Source organism: Accipiter gentilis, chromosome 27 (genome assembly GCF_929443795.1).
Source record: "Accipiter gentilis chromosome 27, bAccGen1.1, whole genome shotgun sequence".
Classification (NCBI taxonomy): Eukaryota; Metazoa; Chordata; class Aves; order Accipitriformes; family Accipitridae; genus Astur; species Astur gentilis.
Window position 1 is genome coordinate 3,976,006 of NC_064906.1, and position 17,516 is coordinate 3,993,521.

Below are 17,516 nucleotides of genomic sequence, written 5' to 3' on the forward strand. Positions count from 1 at the left end.
TTTTGCATTTGCCAAAATGAGGATTGTGTTGTGCTTTTTCAGTCATACCAAGTGTTTTGACAGAAGTTGGAATAATGTTGGATAACTCTTCCTATTAATCTCTGAATTTTCAGATTCCCATATATGTTTACCCCCATAGTACCCAATACTGTTCAGTGGGAGGACTGTGCCATTCTGTGTCTAAAAGTTGCTTGAGATTTTCACACGGCAGGTACTGTCTTCTGCATTTTCTTTCCAGAACAGTCAGAGTGCAGATGTTTCTGCTTTCAGAAATGACGTGATGCTTGGCTAGCTCCACACAGTTTGCTTTTTATGAGCAAAGAAGGTATGTGTGTCTGTATCTTCATTGTGTATTTTAGGATTTTTGGCTGCTCTAACCAATTCAGTGGGAGAGGTTGGTTTTGGCTGTGCACCCTTTCCCTGGCGGGTGCAATGCCCTCACCCAAATGGTGCTATGGGTAGAGAGAGGAAGGGTGCTGCTTGATCTCCTAGGGATGATGGGGGTGGTTGACATAACTATCATTTGCTGCAAGAAAGGAGCACTGCCCATTTGCTTCTCTTACACAGGGTCTGTCAGTGGAAATGACAAATGCCCATGTGTTACACAAAAAACCTAGATAAAGATAGAGAACTTGGGAAGCGTGTGTTGGCTGGCGAAAAGCTAGGAAATGAGTGATGCACACTGTGATGGGTTAACCCTGGCTGAACACCAGGTGCCCACCAAAGCCGTTCTATCACTCCCCCATCCTCAGCTGGATAGGGGAGAGAAAATATAACAAAAGGCTCACGGGTCGAGATAAGGACAGGAGAGATCATTCACTATTACCGTCATGGGCAAAACAGACTCAATTTGCAAAAATTAACTCAATTTATTACAAATCAACCAGAGCAAGGTAATGAGAAGTAAAATGAAATCTCAGAACACCTTCCCACCACCCCTCCCTTCTTCCTGGGCACAACTACCCTCCCGGATTTCACCACCAAGCCCCCCCAGCGGCACAGGGGGACAGGGATGGGGTTTATGGTCATCACACGTTATTTTCTGCCGCTTTACCTCCTCAGGACGAGGGCTGATCACACTCTTCCCCTGCTCCAGCGTGGGGTCCCACCCACGGGAGACAGTCCTCCACGAACTCCTCCAACGTGGGCCATTCCCACGGGCTGCAGTTCTTCACGAACTGCTCCAGCATGGGTCCATTCCATGGTGTGCAGTCCTTCAGGCACAGACTGCTCCAGCGTGGGTCCCCCGCGGGGTCACAAGTCCTGCCAGAAAACCTGCTCCGTGGGCTCCCCTCTCCACAGATCCGCAGGTCCTGCCAGGAACCTGCTCCAGCGCGGGGTTCCCACGGGGTCACAGCATCCTTCGGGAACCCACCTGCTCTGGCGTGGGGTCCTCCCCGGGCTGCAGGTGGAGATCTGCTCCCCCGTGGACCTCCCTGGACTGCAGGGGGACAGCCTGCCTCACCAGGGTCTTCACCACGGGCTGCAGAGGAATCTTCGCTCCGGCGCCTGGAGCATCTCCTCCCCCTCCTCCTTCACTGACCTTGGTGTCCGCAGGCTTGTTTCTCTTACATGTTCTCACTCCTCACTCCGGCGGCAGTTTCTCTCCGTCCCAACTTTTTTCCTTCTTAAAAATGTTATCACAGAGGCGTTACCACTATCACTGATTGGCTCGGCCTTGGCCGACCGCGGGTCCGTCTCAGAGCCGGCTAATATGGGCTCGCTCTCTCTCGAACACAGGGGAAGCTTCCAGCAGTTTCTTACAGAAGCCACCCCTGTAAACCCCCCCCCCCCCCCCCCGCTACCAAAACCTTGCCAAACAAAACCAATACACACACTTGGAAAACGAAGAGCTTGTAAACAACATACATTGCTTGTGTCCATGTGGTGGGTTCTCGAGGTGAGAGGAAGCCAGAAGAAGCATTTAGTTGAAGCAGCAACGAGTTGCTGTGGGAGAGGAGGAGAGAAACGTGTCTCCGATCTTATGCTGGGCTCCATGTTGATAACGGTCTTAACAGCAGATCGGCAGTGGCTACGTTGTGTTCTCCTAAGGTGTCTCCTCCTCACTCACACATCCTGCGTGGCACAGCGGAGTTAAACTAGTAACCTCCCTGTCCTACTGCTGTTTATCAGGGTGGCCAGGTTCTGCAGCTGTGACTCACAACCATTTTTTTTCTGGTTGCATGCAGGGATGCTAAATACCCTTTGGAGTGAAGTGGATGTTGGTTACTCAAAGTCTTGAGATATGCAGAATCCCCTGGGTTTCTGGCAACTGCTCGTTCCTCAGACAAGTCACAGGAACACCGGTCAAAAACTTGCGATCATTTCTCCAATCTGCTCAATGTAATTTTTGCTTTTCCCAGCCTTCTGCAAATTAAAATACTGACCCTGTGTTGCTTTGGAAAAAGACTGAGACTGGATTCTGCTCTTTACTACCTTTTTGTTATTTTGGCAGATAAAATTCAGAGCTCAGGTTTTTCTCTGACTGGTCAGCTTCGTAGAGCAGCATGATTAATGATTTCTCTTGACAACTTCTAGTAATTATAGTTTTATTAAGGTCCAAAAATAAACAATGCAATCTTCTCATTTGCCCTGCATAACACAGCTTGTACAATTTCTCCCAATAATTATCTCATTCAAATCCAATAGCTTGTCATGGAGATGTTAGTAAACTTTTCCACTGGGGTTTTAATGCATTTTGTCAGCACAGCTATGATAAAATGTATGGCTGTTTAGTTTGTTCGTAGAGATAGAAAATAGAGGACCCAAATTCATTATTTCACTTAACAAGATTAATGGAAGGAAGTGTGGCATGCTCCTTTGTGTTATCAGTTATTTATAGGATTTCTTCAAGTGAAATATTCCTTGCTTTCTGATTACCAGAGGTTATTCACTTTGGTGTGAAGCTACTAAGCAGACTGATTTTTGTATCTTTGCTTCAGTTTGTTGCTTTGCTCCAAAGAGAAGTAAACAGGAGGAGAAGAAATGTCTGCACCGAAACATTCATCCTTTTTCTTTTAAACTATGCCTTGTCTGTAATGGTTTTTGCCGTGTGTGCTGGCACTGGGCATATATTTTGCTTTAACATTTTCTTAACAGGCTAGAAAAAAAATGAGGCTTGGTTTTGGCCATATGCCCTCTTCTCAAGACCCGTTTCCTGCTTCAGCTAAGGCAGAAAGACCACACCTCACTTTGGTTGTCCTCTGTTTGCCCCAATTCAGGGAGTGCTGTAACAAAAAGGAAGTAAAAAGAAGCTTGGACACTATTCTTAAACAAGCTGGAGAGTATCTGAAAGTATCTCTAGGAATATAAATATGTATAACGTAACATACAAACTCATTTGGTAGGTCACTGAAATGCACCAAGATAGTGAAATACAGCAGCTGTTTTAAGAAGTCATAACCGACCTATACCAATATTGAAGATAGAAAGTGACAACAAATGATGTATATGTGTGTGTGAGAAAGATATGATTAGATAAACATATTTTAAATGTATGGTTTTCAGTTTGATATGTCTCTGGTCTCCTGTGAAAGTCACCTTGAGTTTTTTGAGTGGTCTTTGAGTTATGGAGCATAGTATTTCCCAAGAACTAGGATTCACATAGCACCGGTGCAATACTATCTTGGAAGAAAGTCAAATTATGGATAGAAGTAAATAAAATGAATGAGGATCACACAGTAAAATGCAGGCCTTGCTATCTGAAAAAGAGTAGGTATAACAGGCAGATATTAACGTGTAGTTTAGAAGTCTCTATGAGAAGCAAAAGAAAGCCTGGAAAACTTGGTGAATCCAAAAGGGGATGGAGAGGTGAGCTATACGTGTGCACATATGCTTCATTTTAAATTTCTCTAGCAAACTTTAAAAGATAGTTTTACAAACACTGTTCTATAAAAAAAAAAACGACATTGGAAGTGTTTTTCCAGCCAGAAACTTCTTAAATAGGTACCCAAGTCTGTGCTGCCTTAACATACAGGAAGTGTAGGCCTTCAGTGAAGTGTTTAAGCATGTGGATAGTTCAGTACTTGTCCTGGCTTCAATCACATTACTTTTTTCCTTGAATTTGGAGACAAGCTTAAATCTCCTGGTGAGCTGGAGTCATGCTGCCAGCTGAGCCGGCATTGCTTCTGACCTGCTTTTAGCCACAGAGTGGGTGGGTGCCGGCGGCAGCTGAGCTCCCACTGGGGTCTGCCCCTGTTTGGTATCTGCCTTCTGCAGGGACTGCCTCGAGAGCAGGGCAGGTTAGCTTAGGCTCTATCCCCTTTTACGCTTCTTTCACCCTGAAAGCTAGAAATTCAAGCAGCAAGTCCTTCCTTGATTAAGTTAAATTAAACCACAGCTCACAAGCTCTTCAGTAACTTTCTCAAGAATGTAAACATGTGAGCTTACTCTACGGATAACTCCTGTTATGAAATTTGTTAAACACCTTAGTGAAACGCTGTCCTTTAGGATGCCTTGTGCCAAGGGCTATCACAGGAAATGCTTCCCATGGCCGTAGCCCTTCTGACAACACATCCAGTGAGTTCTTCATGCCTCTGTGGGAGCCGACAGCATGTGGCCAGAGAAATAGACTGTATATAGTGAAAGGTAATGGAAAAAATCAGACAAAAACCCCCAAGCTGCAGCATTTACATCTCAGGCAGTGCTTTTGATTTTTTTAGGAGATCACAGAGGTATCAGTATTGGAAAAAGCAGTATTTCACTTCTTCTTTCAGTGCAAGTTCCTCCAGGCTTGGTCCTGACTGATTGCACAATACTTCATAAAATGTAGGTATTATTGCAGGATTAATGACACTCATTGGCTACTTTTCTCTCTCAGATTCTTTTTTACAGTGGCCCTTTAATTCTGCATTTTCAAATGTTTAGAAAAGAGGAGTAGCAGGTTGACTAGCTAAATATACCGTGAGAACATGTAACTCACACAAGGTGTTAAATAGTCAAAATATTTTCTGTTTGCAATTTGCGTGAGGTTCAGATGGTGGTGTCCTTCTGAGGACCAAATCTGAGAAAAGTGGAGAGGATGGAAACAAATGGATTTTTCTCTAGGTATTCAGTCACGTAAGCACATAGCTGAAGATCTTTATAGCACAGCTACATATTTATAAAACACAATGTTTTGCTTTGGTTTGGTTCTGAGACTCATGTAACACTGCAGTGGATGAATGAAAGCAGAAGTGGAAGCAGAGTTCCTGTTGCAATTGGAAAGGAGGTAACAGATGGAGCAAAGAGAAAATATCTATTTTTTCTAGTCTACATTTTCTCTTTGCCATCTGATCAGTATAATGGGACATGTTCCCACTGGGGTCTCTGCAGGTTGTGAAAAATGTAACAGTTACATCAAAGCTCACACCTTATTGTAGTTCTATCAGTATTGTTTACTTTCCATGCTCTTGTTCAGATACATATTTTGACTTTTCGGTCCTTTAAGCAGGCTGGTTTAATATTTCTGCACCACACTGGTATAAAACGATAAACGCATAGCTTCACTGGAGTTGGCTGAGCCACACCAAAATGTGTCAGCAGAGGTCCCAACCCATTCCGTGCATGCAAACATGCCAGTCTGTTAGGAAACAAACACAAACCTCCTCTCTTTAAACAACAGTTCAGCTTTAATGGAAAATTCTGGATAATGTAATGTACAATGGAAAGGTCATAGCTCTACATGCTGTTAGAAATGGAATTTGCCATTTTCCTGATTTGCTGTGGTATTGGCTGGGCTGCTTTGTTGTCTTCACATGGATGCGTTCAAAATCTGAGACATCTGAAATTGTTGTGCAGATATGACTGATGAAAGGTCTGCCTGTTGAAAATACTCATTAAATAGCCTGCTTAGCCATAAGTGTGAAGCATTTTATAAGTACTGAACTTGGGTTTGAGTTGTGAAGAGGCCCAGCAAGCACTGAGCGCTAACACAGGCTTGCCCCAGCAGCCTGCTCTGTTTCCTTGCTCACCTCCTGCCAGCCACGTCTGAGTTTGTTATCTGCCAAGGGAGAACAGTGCTTTTGCAGTGACAGAATATGCTCACTTAGGACAATCAAGAGATATCAGTATCTTCTTTCACTTGAGTCCTTAAGGGAGGACTTAAACCTGATGCAGTGCACTACCTTTTAAATTTTAAGGTCTGAATGAACTCTGTGTTTCAGTGTTCTGTAGTGTTGTTAAAATTACATCTTTCTATCTGAAGAAGCAGTGGTTGCTGAAAGTGCCTGCATCATAGAGTTTCTTTAGCACTGTTGGGTTCTTAACTAGTTTAGCAGAAATGTTGAATATGTGGAAAATAATTCTGCTTTTAATAAAAAAGTTAATTTTCAAGAAAGTAAAAGTATTTTATTCTTTTAAGAGTCAGAAGTTTATTTTATCCAATACAATGATGTAACAATAAGAGAATTTCCCTGGATGCTAAGGTATTAGTGCATATCTCTTGAGCATCTCTAAGATGGGGAGAGAAACTAAAATGCTGAAAACAGAAGGCATCAAAATTGTGGATTTATAAACCAAAATCAAAAGTTACAAGGCTGAAAATGTGAATGCAAATATGGACCAGCTTTTATAAATATAGAAGAAACTCAGGCCTCTAGAGAAAAAGCTTGGGAAATGAGTGCAGCATCCATCTGTAGTCATTATAGAATAGTTAGCACAATGTTAAGAGCCAAAAGAAATATGTGCTGCAGTGTATGTATATTATACTTGCTCAGCTGTATGTATTTTAGAATAAAATAACCTCATATGAAATGGTTATTAGTTGTATAGAGCACTTTGAAGGGCTGAAAAAGCATCTCAAGGAGCTGACATTCAAGAAAAATAGTTTTAAACACTATTTAAATTTTTTTAATGCAGCTTTATCTGATAGAAGTTACTACACGTAAAGGCATTGTTTTCAGGGTTTTTTTTCTTGATTTCTACTTTCTCCTCTATTAAGTTGAGATGTTTGGGTAAGAAATAGGGAAAACATTTTAAATCTGTTCTGTAACCTTACTTGATTTGAATGCAAACTCCTAGTTCTGAATACAAGTAATCAGTCAGTCCTGTGCTGTGTTTTGAGACAAAAATGTGTGTTCTTCAGTAACACTGCCTTAACAAAATTGGGGTAAAAAAGCAGCAACATCATTAAGGTAGAAAATTTGTCTTCGTTAGCAGCTAGCTTTCATTCAGTGTGTCCTGAGGAAAATGGCAATCATCAGGTGTCAAGCTCACTTGATTGCAGTGGCACACCTGAGAAGAGATCCTTTTTGGCCCCCAAGAAAGGGCCCTAACAAAGCCCTTGAGGGCTGGCTGGCTGTGCACTTGGTGGTGCCTGCAGAGCACACCGTGCCCCAAGGAGCATAAGAATCTTCTCTGCAGTTTTGGACCATCTAGGATATCCAGCCTTACGCTTCAGGATATAGGCTAGTCTCTAGATCTTGCAGGTCAGGGTAGAGGGTGAAGTGGGGCTGGGGAGCGGGTTATTCACACCTGCCTCCTGAGCCCGGTCTTGCACTGTTCTCCGAAGCAGTGGGTGCTGGGACCGACAGTGACACTGGCACCCTTGGACACGGGCTGCTCCAGAAGATGGGCCTCGGGTCCAATCCAGTACTGCAAGCCCTGGCTAGACTGACTAGCTAAAATCCATTAGTAGATCATCAGATCATCACAGATGTAGTTTCAACCTGCCTGTGCCACTGAATTGGGAGATAGTGAGCCAAGCATTATTGTGTGAAGGAACAGGATGTCTGGGGAGTGGGTTCTCCTCCAAGTCGTCTTTTCTTCCTTCTTTTCTAAAATAATGGTTTTGCTATACATGTAGCTGTCTGCTGTTCACCTTCACCTCATAAAAGTAAATGTATCCTAGTTCTTAAAAAGCTGGATGTGCAACAACTCTAGTTTTCAGTGAGCTGCAGATATCCCTGCTATGCAGAAGTAGTAGTATCAAGAAAAACTTAATCACCTTTCTCTTGTGTAGCCTGTGGGTGTTTTTAACCTTACCGAATGTCTGAAGACATCTGAATTGCGTCATCTGTGTTACAATTGAGATTTTAAATAGATAATCGACAGCAAGACTTACAAAGTTTTTAACCTCAGAAGACTGTTAGAATGGCATATACAGTGTCGGCAAACAGCACTCTCTTTCCATGCTCCAGAAAAGAAGGGAAGCAGCTATATGAAATGCTAATAATCTTACTGTGGTTTTGAATAGACTAGACTTCAGAGCCTTGAGTATTTTTCCTTTTCCCTTTTAACTGCAATTTTGTTATTGTATTGCTGCCCCCATCTCTGCTAAATATGGCTTTTGAAATGTAAATCATATCATGTTCTCAGAGATGCATATGACACCCTCAGCACTGTTCCTCTTTGCACTTCAAAGAGCTGTGTGGTCACACTTTGCATCTCAGCAAAATCACAATATTTGCCTTCTGAAGATCTCCTTTAATGTGTACAATCAATCCCTGATAATGTGTTTTGGGTTTTTGTTCCCTGGAGTCTGTTAATTTTAGTGTTGCTACAGGTCATCAGGAAACATAATCTCTTCTTTTTTAATTTCTCAGTGAGCGTGCCTGAGGGGAGAAGAACACAAGAGAGGAGAGACAATTGAACATCACCATTGTCCGAGACCTGAAAAAATGGTGCTGGATGAACAGAGGATTGGAACTTAATTGTAGAAGGGAAATAAAGTCTTGGCAGGCGATTTGCTTTATTTCCACATTCATCATGGCCCAAATCCTCTGGCTGGCTGGTTGATGGGACTGTCCAACGCTTCCTATTTAGGTTCAGTGCAGATATCCTCTGCCTACAGATTGAAAGACCTGGGAGCAGGTGGGAACTGGATGGTGCCAAATACGGGAATGGAAAGAGAAATGGACTCTGACAAGCTAAGATGGAAGTGACTTGACAGCTCTAAGCTGAGCAGTTGTCTCCGGTAAGGACAGGTTAAGACGGGAATCTCAAGCTTCACTGGGAGAGCAGTATGCAGGAAGCTGGTTTTCAGGCCACAAATGCTTTCACAGGTAAGGACTTCTGTTCTAGTTCAGCTCATAGTTTTGGGAGTGTGTATGGGAGTTTAGAAAATAAATTGAATAGGTCCTGGCTGTCGTTAGTGCCTTGTAGTACTTTCAGTTTAAATAATATTTTAAAACAGTTCACTTGAGGAACAGTTCAACACTTGTATTAGCAGTGAGTAACGGAGTTATTTGTATTTCAGGCCCCCTGAAACAGACGGCCACAAGCCTTAGGGAAGGTGTATCTCAGCTTTCCTCGTTAAAGTACTCATTAACAGCTTAACAATGAGTGGCCTCCTGGGTCAGGATAAAAATAGTCTGTTAAGTTGTTCTTGTGTTCAACATGAGAGTCTGGCGAGGGCATGGGATCGACACGGTTCATATCAGGAGGCTTCTCAGAAACATGTCAGCATTGAGCTTTATCTCATCAGCTGGAGCACATCTGTGGGCAGAACTTGCCAGGTACCTTCTCTTTGTACTCCCTCCCCTCCCTGCACCATTGATGTGTGCTGCAATGCTTGAACTGGCAAAACTGGAGGTCTTTAAAGGTAGGTGTTTCACCTGCGTCCAGTGTATTTCCCTTTAGATATGTTGAAAATGAGAAAGGGTGCCAAGGTGCTGTGTTTTCTCTGAGGAAAGCTCCCTCTAGTGTGAACTTCGCTGGAGTTCATTCAGTGTTTTCCCTTTCCGGACTGGTTTCTGATTTGAGAGGTGGGAGAAGGAAATGGGTATCAGAAGATCCTGCTGCTTTGTTTCCACATCTGCTGGCCAGCTGAGACCCTGCAAGAAATGGGTGGAAAAACAACTGGTTATTCCTCTTGTTTTAGTAGTTCTTAGATAATGGATTAGTACCACAGTGAAAGTTAGTGATGTGCAAGACGTTTATTTTTCCAATTTAAAATTTTTGCCTTTAGAAGATGTTTATTGGATTGGGGGTTGTGTGTATGGCAAGATCATTTTCTGTCTTGGGCTGCCTTACCCGGGGCTGCCTGCTGTTCTAGGAGCTCTTCCAAGGAAGGAACAGGAAAACTGTTAATTTCCCCATGGGCAGGCTCCCACTTCGTCCTTTCCCAAAGCAGATCCACCCTCAGAGGCTGGTCCCACCCTTCTGGCTGCAGTGAGGTGTCAGCTCTGTGTCTGGCTGTCCACACCAGCGCATCGGTTTGGAGCAGTAGTGTAGTTCTGAACTGTCTCCATTGCCTTGCGTTGCTTTGATTTACAACACGGTTTCTGTGTGTGTTAGCGAGACACGTCTTGAAGGAAAGGAAATGGGAAGCTTTTCTCCACGTGTGCTCCAGCGCTGATGGGAGATGTGAAGTCCGGGACCACCGCAGGGCCCTCCTGCCTCTGCATGGCCAGCAGCACACTCCTACAGCTCCGCACTGCCGTTCTTGTCCTGTTTGTGTATCTTCATCCTCGCTGCCCTCTGCCAGCCCTCAGCTCATTCTTAGGAGTTTTTGCCACGCCTTTGCTCTCCACCAAAATTCCTACTGTGTGGATATCTGTTCTCTTCCTCACCTGCCCTGCCTTCTGTGGCTCTCCTGTGCTGAAAAGCTTACTACCTTTAGTGCCTGTGCGATCCTATATTATTTTCTTTCCAGCTTTACAGTCTCCTGCCACAGCATCTGCTATCCCCTTAGCTCCCAGAAGGTAGGGGTTGTTGACACTGTGATCAGGGTGCTTGGGCAGCAGGGTGTCAGAAAGCTGGTAACCTCATGACTGCTGCTGGGTGGAAGAGACCTGGCAAACAGTGCTGCGTAAAATTCAGGGAGGTGAAACTGGGGTCCCTGGACAACAGTCAGACTGTGGTGACAACCCAGCAGATTCAGATCTATTCTGGAGACTTTAACAGCGTGAAGGTTAGTTGGTCTCTTGTAAGGAGTTCTTATATTCTTTTGGAGGTGTCCTCAGGTAAATATGTTAATAAAAATTTTCAAATTTTGGTAGCTGTACTAAAGAATTATTAAGCATAGAGTTAAGTTGCACCATACATTTGGGGTACTTGTAAAGGAAATGGGCAGGAGACTTGTAAAGGAAACATTAGATTGAAATATTGCTTTATATGAGGAGAAGGCAAGGACTTCTGTATCTTCCAACTTGTATCAAATTGATATCAATATATGCTTTTTGGAGATCTTTCTTGTTCCTTGTTAGATTTATATTATGCATTCAGCGGTAAACAGTGGGTAGGTATGTATTTCTTAGAGAAATTCATTGGACTGTGTTACGCTAATTTAAGAGTTGCAGTAAAAGTGTAATGGCAGGTGCATATATGATTGTTTCTCTGATCCTTGCTATACTGCTCCTTTTGTTTTATTGGAATGTCATTTTAGCTGTAGAAGAAAACAGTAGCTGCTAGTGGCAGAGGGGGCATGACCACATGCAGAAGGGAGCTAATTTGTACAGAAAAAGCTTTGATATCTGAAACCTGTGCAGTGTCAACACTGAATCTAGCCATGCTAAGTGATTGCAGCTATTGCAACAATCAGAGTAATCATTTCAATTTACAACTAAACAGAGTGCTGGCAAAAGAAGCCTGGGAGGACGATGCTTCTGTGTAGCCACCTTTGGAGTATTTCATAAACCTCCTTTCCCCCTTGCTAATTGCTGTGACCTGGAAAGGCTTACAGTTAATGTTAAGGAGATATTTTGATCCTGTCTGTACACTCATTTTACTGGCACAGATGCCAAGGCTGCCCTTTTTTGCAGATGGCTCTTGTTCTATGAGATGGGCTCATCTAATCACTTTATCGTATATTAACAAACAATAGCTTATAGTTACAGCTTTTTCACTTTACTGGCTAAATACTAATTTCAGTATATCATGCAAGTATAATAGGTTCAGGATTACTGAATGTAGAAAAGGCAATGGAAGGGAAGTGCTCCTAGGCTTGATTAGGAAGGAGTTGGCTGAGCCTATGATGGCAAAAGGCAATTTAAGTGATAGCAATCATGAAAGAGCGAGCTTATTCTTCAGAAGACGAGAAGAGAGAACTTGAGAATAAAAGCAGTAGTATGCAAGAAAGTAGATTTCATTCAGCTTATAGAGCTGATAGGTAACATTTTTGGGGAAACAAACCTAAGAAATTCAGGAAAGCTAGCAATTTCTAAAGGAACTAACTTCTTCTTTTCCAGTCACAATAAAGAATATTAAAATCACAAACATAAAAGGTGTCCCAATAAAAAAGTGTAAGAAGAGACAAAATTGCATGATCTGAAAATTGAGGACTCGTACAGAAAGTGGAAACTAGATACATTACTAGAGATGAGTGTAAAAGAACATTAGAAGAATGCAAGGGCCAAATCAGGTAGGCCAGGGCACAAAACAAAGTGTAACTAATGAAGGACATGGTAACAAGGAAATATGCTGTGTTCTCAATAGTAATAATAAGAAGACTGAGTTTCTGGACTAGTAGTTAAGAGGGAATAACAAAACTCATGATCTGATAGTGCAGAGACGACCAAGTAGTTCATGACATTTTTTGCATCATTCTTTGCCAAAATGGGTGACCTGTAATCAGGTGGCAAGAAAAGGACTGCTACCTTGAGAAAGGTAAGAATTCCAACTAGAGCAGTAACAGAACTGATTATAAACTAATGAGATAGGATAATAGGTATTTTAGAACAAGCTGGAACTTATTAACTTATCTCTGCAACTTAGGGTGAAATAGCTGAAGCAATGTCTGAGCAATTAGTGGTTACACTGGAGAATGTTTGGAGGACAGTCTAGCTTCAAAAAAACTGAAAGAGCAAACACTGTACCTACATGTAAGTTTTCCTGGGTACTTTTTTCCCCTTTGGAGTAGATAGCTTGTCTTAAATTCTATGGGGAAAAAGTCTGATTCAAATAACCAACTGATTTTTTTTAATAAATAGCCTGTAGATAATAATATGATAACTGAATTTGCATGTTTTTTTCCAGAAGGTACCTTATCAGTGGAGCCTAATTTTCCTCTAAGTAGAGAAACAGTATATCTTGACTTTTGGAAGGCTTTTCACCCTTTCATAAACAAAGTGGCAATAAGGGCTACAAGGTGGGTACACAGTTGGCTAGAAAGCTGTTCTCAGAATAATTACTAGTGATGCATAGTCAAACTAGAAGGATATGTCAAGTGGGATTCTGCCCTGGATTGCCTGAAAATATTAAATATTTTAATTAATGACTTAGATGATAGAATCTGCATGCAAAATTTCCAGATGACACCAACCAGGGAGAGGATGTAAACCCTCTGAGCACAGGATTAGAATTCAAAATTAATGTGGTATTGGAGAACTGATCTAAAATAAATATGATGCAGTTCATCAAGGACAAGTTCTAAATTGTGGTTGAGCAGGAATAATCAGCTGTGCAAATCAAAATGTAGAATAACTGGTGAAGCAGCAGGTCTGCAGAAAACAGATGGGCAGTTGCAAGAGATCAGAAAACGGCTATGAATCAACAATACTATGCCATAAATGTTATGCTAGAATATATGGACAGGAGTCTGCATATAAAACATGCAAAATAATTTTTCCACTCTACTTAGCATTTGTGTGGCTGATGTACTGTTTCTGCTCTGAGCAGCGCTCTTTGGGCCCATTGGAAGCATCCAGAGAAGAGCAAAAGGAAAAGCCAGAGGTCTAGACAACATGACCCTTGACAATTGAAAAAACTGTCTTTTTCAGACTATAGCAGTAATTCTGAAATTTTCGGCAGATGTTTTTCTTAGTTTCCCACAAAGCAGTGGGGATTTGTGCCAGGGCATGTGTCTGATGCACTGAGCTATGTGGCAAGATGTGACCATGATAGAGAGGTTTTTTGGTGTGATGGTCAGAAGGACCACCTTGCTTGCACACTTCTTAGCTGCCATGAAGTACTACATCTTCTGCCTCAGTCACTTGCAGTGCTGCGCCAGTGCTAGGGTAACAGTGGTGGGGATCCTGGAGAGTCAAGATCCATTTTTAAATTAGCTACTGTCTTCATCAGTGTGTGTTTCGAGTGCTGGTTTAGGAGAACAGTGTGATTCTGAAATTGGCTCTCCATCACTGGGGAATGTGTGGCACAGGGACATCCAGGATGATCAAAGGATAAGTAGAACACTATGGGATGGATTTCGGAATTGGTGCATGAGGCCTCCTGACCTTGCAAGGTCAGCTTAGGTCCATGAGGGTTTTATTAGCTCTGTCTCAGCACAAGCTCTGTCAGACCTGGGCTGACTCGGAGGCATTCCTGCCTTGTGACCCTCAGCACTGCTAGAGGGATTATTAGCTCTGGCACTATGGAAACAAGAATAAATAGTAAGAGGTTGCTCTGTGCAGTAGGCCCCTGCCCTTCAGTCTAGCACTGACTTTTCCTGTCACCTTCTGATCCCATTCTGTCATAGCTTCATATCTTCTCCCTCACACCTTTCCCTGTGGAAGTGATGGCACCCTCAATCTTTCCATAACCCCTTCCAGCCTTATGGCTCAAGGTCATTGTCACCGAAGCTTGACCTTGGGCCATATCCAGAGAGGCCAAGTTACTCCCAAGGAGCAACCCCTCAGATTGGCCGATACTGCCCCAGGCCCTGCTTTAGCAGAGAAACTGAACTCATCTCTTAGGAGATCCTCATGCTCCTAGGAACGCAGCTTGCTGGAGCCTCTCCAGTACCGCCTACCTCTGCTCCATAACACCCTGGCACTCAGGACTTCTGTTGCATTTCTTGTCCTGTGTTTTGTGCTCTCCCAGTCTCTTGCAGCCTCTTCCCCATCAATGCCCAAATCACCTCCCTCTGTACTGAGGCTCCTCCATCCCTCCCTGTTTGTACATCTGGTCTCTTCCAGAGTTCCTACTCTTCTGGTAATCCTCCTGCTTTTCCCTGCTTCTCTTTCACCTTCTCTTGTTTCCAGACTTCTCCCATCTCCAGACCAACTCACTGCAGCTTAGTTCCAGGTTTGTGTAAAGCCCTCTCTTTTAGACTCAAGCCTTCCTTTCCTCCTCTGCCCCTCCTCTGGGGTGGGTACCTTTCCCCACCTCACATCTCTGCTGCAGGGACTTCTGCTGGTTCGTGTAGGACCCTTCTTTGCAGGAAGGCAATCTGAGAGCCTCTCCTCACATCTTGTTTTGCTTAACTTCTGGCGTTTTGGGTGGAGATGTCTCTGGCATGGGGATGGTAGTTCCAGAATAGGGAGGCTCCTTGAAGGGATTACATGGGAGACCAGATAAATTGCTCCAGCAGATTGCATATGACTCAGTTGGCCATTATTCGTTTAGAGAATGGAAGAGTGAGGGAAGATGTGATAACCATTTAAAAGTATATGGAAATTTCATGTAAAGAGGAAGGTAATAGAAACTGTTTTCCAGTTCTGCTGGGGATAGATTACGAAGTAACAGACAGGCTTACTGTGGTGGAGAGGTTGAGGTTAGACATTAGGAAAAGCTTTCTAGTGGTAAGCATAGTTAAGAACTGCAGCCGATTGCCTAGGGAGGTTGCAAAGTCTCCGTCACTGAAGGTTTTTAAGAACAAGTTAGACAAATATCTGTCAGGAATGCTTTATGTATAGTTGATCTTGCTCTGGGGCAGGGGAATGGACTTCATGAGAGCACTTCCAGCCTTACTTTTCTGTGTTTCTATTATTGCTGGTTCCCTGGATAAAAAACTGTACATTTTTAAAGTTAGTACCCCACTTGCACTACTCTATCTTCTCAGTGTTTAAGTAGATTCTGTTGAACTCTTGGAATAATTGATGAAGGATAGATTAAGAGTCTTGGGTATTTAAAGTCTTAACTCTCTTTTTGCTGGAGTATTGCTCCATTGCATTTCTTCTAGCCTGGCGTTCTTTAAACATCTTATTTTGGGGGTGTGTGACATATGTTTCTATGTCTGTGCAACTTGTATAGAAATATTTTAATGTTACAGAAATACTGCATCCATTGTTCTGTTTCATACTGTGCAAGTATTTTAAGAAAACCTTTTCCCACTTAGATGATAAGCATATTTAAAAGGTAATTGTTAAGAATAATAAAAAATAGGGCAAAGTCAAAGCAACCACCCTTTGAGGTTGTTTTCTTTATTATGAATAAAACTGTGTGCAATTTACTTAGTATAAAATATATAACTGGTGTATCTGCTGCTGAAGCTAGCCTTCTTCCTTGGAATTATAATTGAGGCTCAGTGTAAAACAGCAAAACAGGTTTGAAATGTCTCCTGATAAGTATATATTGTAATTAATATTAAAAGTAGTTGAATACTCATTTATACATTAATACAGGTCTCCCATATTGCTGTTGTCGTTATTTGCATGATTTTCAATTACAGATAAACATTTCATTCAAAAAATACAACTTGAATATGTAGCAGAGCATTCCCATCCCCCTCTGTTTCAGTGTTGTTTTCATCTGCCTCTTGAAGCTTTTCTGGCCTTCCTAAAATCTCTGCAGTTTTCTCATTTTTATGACTTTCTTATTTTATGACTTTTCAAGGTTACTATGTCACTCATGGACAACCCTTACTGTCTCTTAGTTCTTGGGAGAAATGGATTGCTTTTTGCAATGCCCCTTACTCAGCACACAGATTGTAACAGATCACATTCCATTGTATTCCCTTAGATATTTTATTTAGAGTGTGCATTTTTTGGAGTGCAGATAGTATTCTCAGCAAAAATACATGGAAGAAGATATAACCTTAGTCTCCAAGAGTTTGCTATCTAAATACGTTACATTCAGTAGCATTCAGCAAAACTGTTTTAAGTATAGTAATGCATAGCTTGGAAGTCTCTTCTTCACGGTTAAATTCTTTAATAGAATTACAGGAAAGTGAGAAACTGTGGAAATCAATTCGCCAGCTCTGGTGCCATGTGGGAATGATAGCTTTTGGTCCCAACCTAGTTCTTCTGTTGTCCTTAAGATCAGTGATTAGAATGGCAATGCTTTCTGCTTTAGGTCACTCTTCAAATCTGGGAGGTCGGCTCTTAAGTTCGATCCCAAACTTCTTGCAGGTGAAACATGTTTTCTTCTTGCTTTCCTTTCACCTCAAGAAAGCAGGTAGTTCTCTTCAAACGTCTGGTTGAAGGACTGTTTAATCTTTAACTGTTTAGGTACTGCCTTTGCTAATTGAACTGTGGCAGTCCTTATGCAAATAGAGAGACATTTCACAAGGATTTTGCATTTTAAATGCTTCTCCTTTCAAATTTTTATGTAACTGGAGTAGAAGACCTCCTTGCCTGTGTGCTTGTTTCAGTGAAGTACTACATCCTTTTCCACTTGCTAAGGGGAAGAATGGAAGAATTTCGGTGGCAGGCATGTCCAGAAGGTGGCCTTGCTGTGTGAATCCACGTGGAGCTTAGTGAATGTGGAGGCAGTGGAAGGCAGGAAAGAAGCCAAGAGGACTCCAGAGGAAATGCCGTGGTGTGGTGCCTTGGGAAACACCTTGAGAGACACTGGGCGCAGAAAAGGATCCTCCACAGACCTAGAATTGCAGGCTACTGCATTATATAACACCATTCATATCAAGCGCCATCCTAAAATTATTACTCTGATCTGGAAGGATTTTTTTTTTTAAATTTTAATTAGATTTTCATTAATAT

General features: G+C 42.4%; 1 protein-coding gene across 3 annotated transcripts in view; it reads left to right on the forward strand.

Annotated features, from left to right (window-relative positions):
* The window catches only part of LDLRAD4 (low density lipoprotein receptor class A domain containing 4), a 293,715-nt gene that overhangs the window by 96,696 nt on the left and 179,503 nt on the right, over nucleotides 1-17,516 (forward strand). For 2 of the 3 annotated variants that reach the window (XM_049830509.1, XM_049830510.1), the window contains exon 3: nucleotides 8,523-8,981. In XM_049830509.1, coding sequence (XP_049686466.1) covers nucleotides 8,942-8,981 — 40 coding nt within the window. In that variant the 5' untranslated portion in view covers nucleotides 8,523-8,941. Of the gene's footprint in view, nucleotides 1-238; nucleotides 326-8,522; nucleotides 8,982-17,516 lie in introns of all 3 variants that reach the window. The other variant, XM_049830511.1, reaches the window with a different exon arrangement.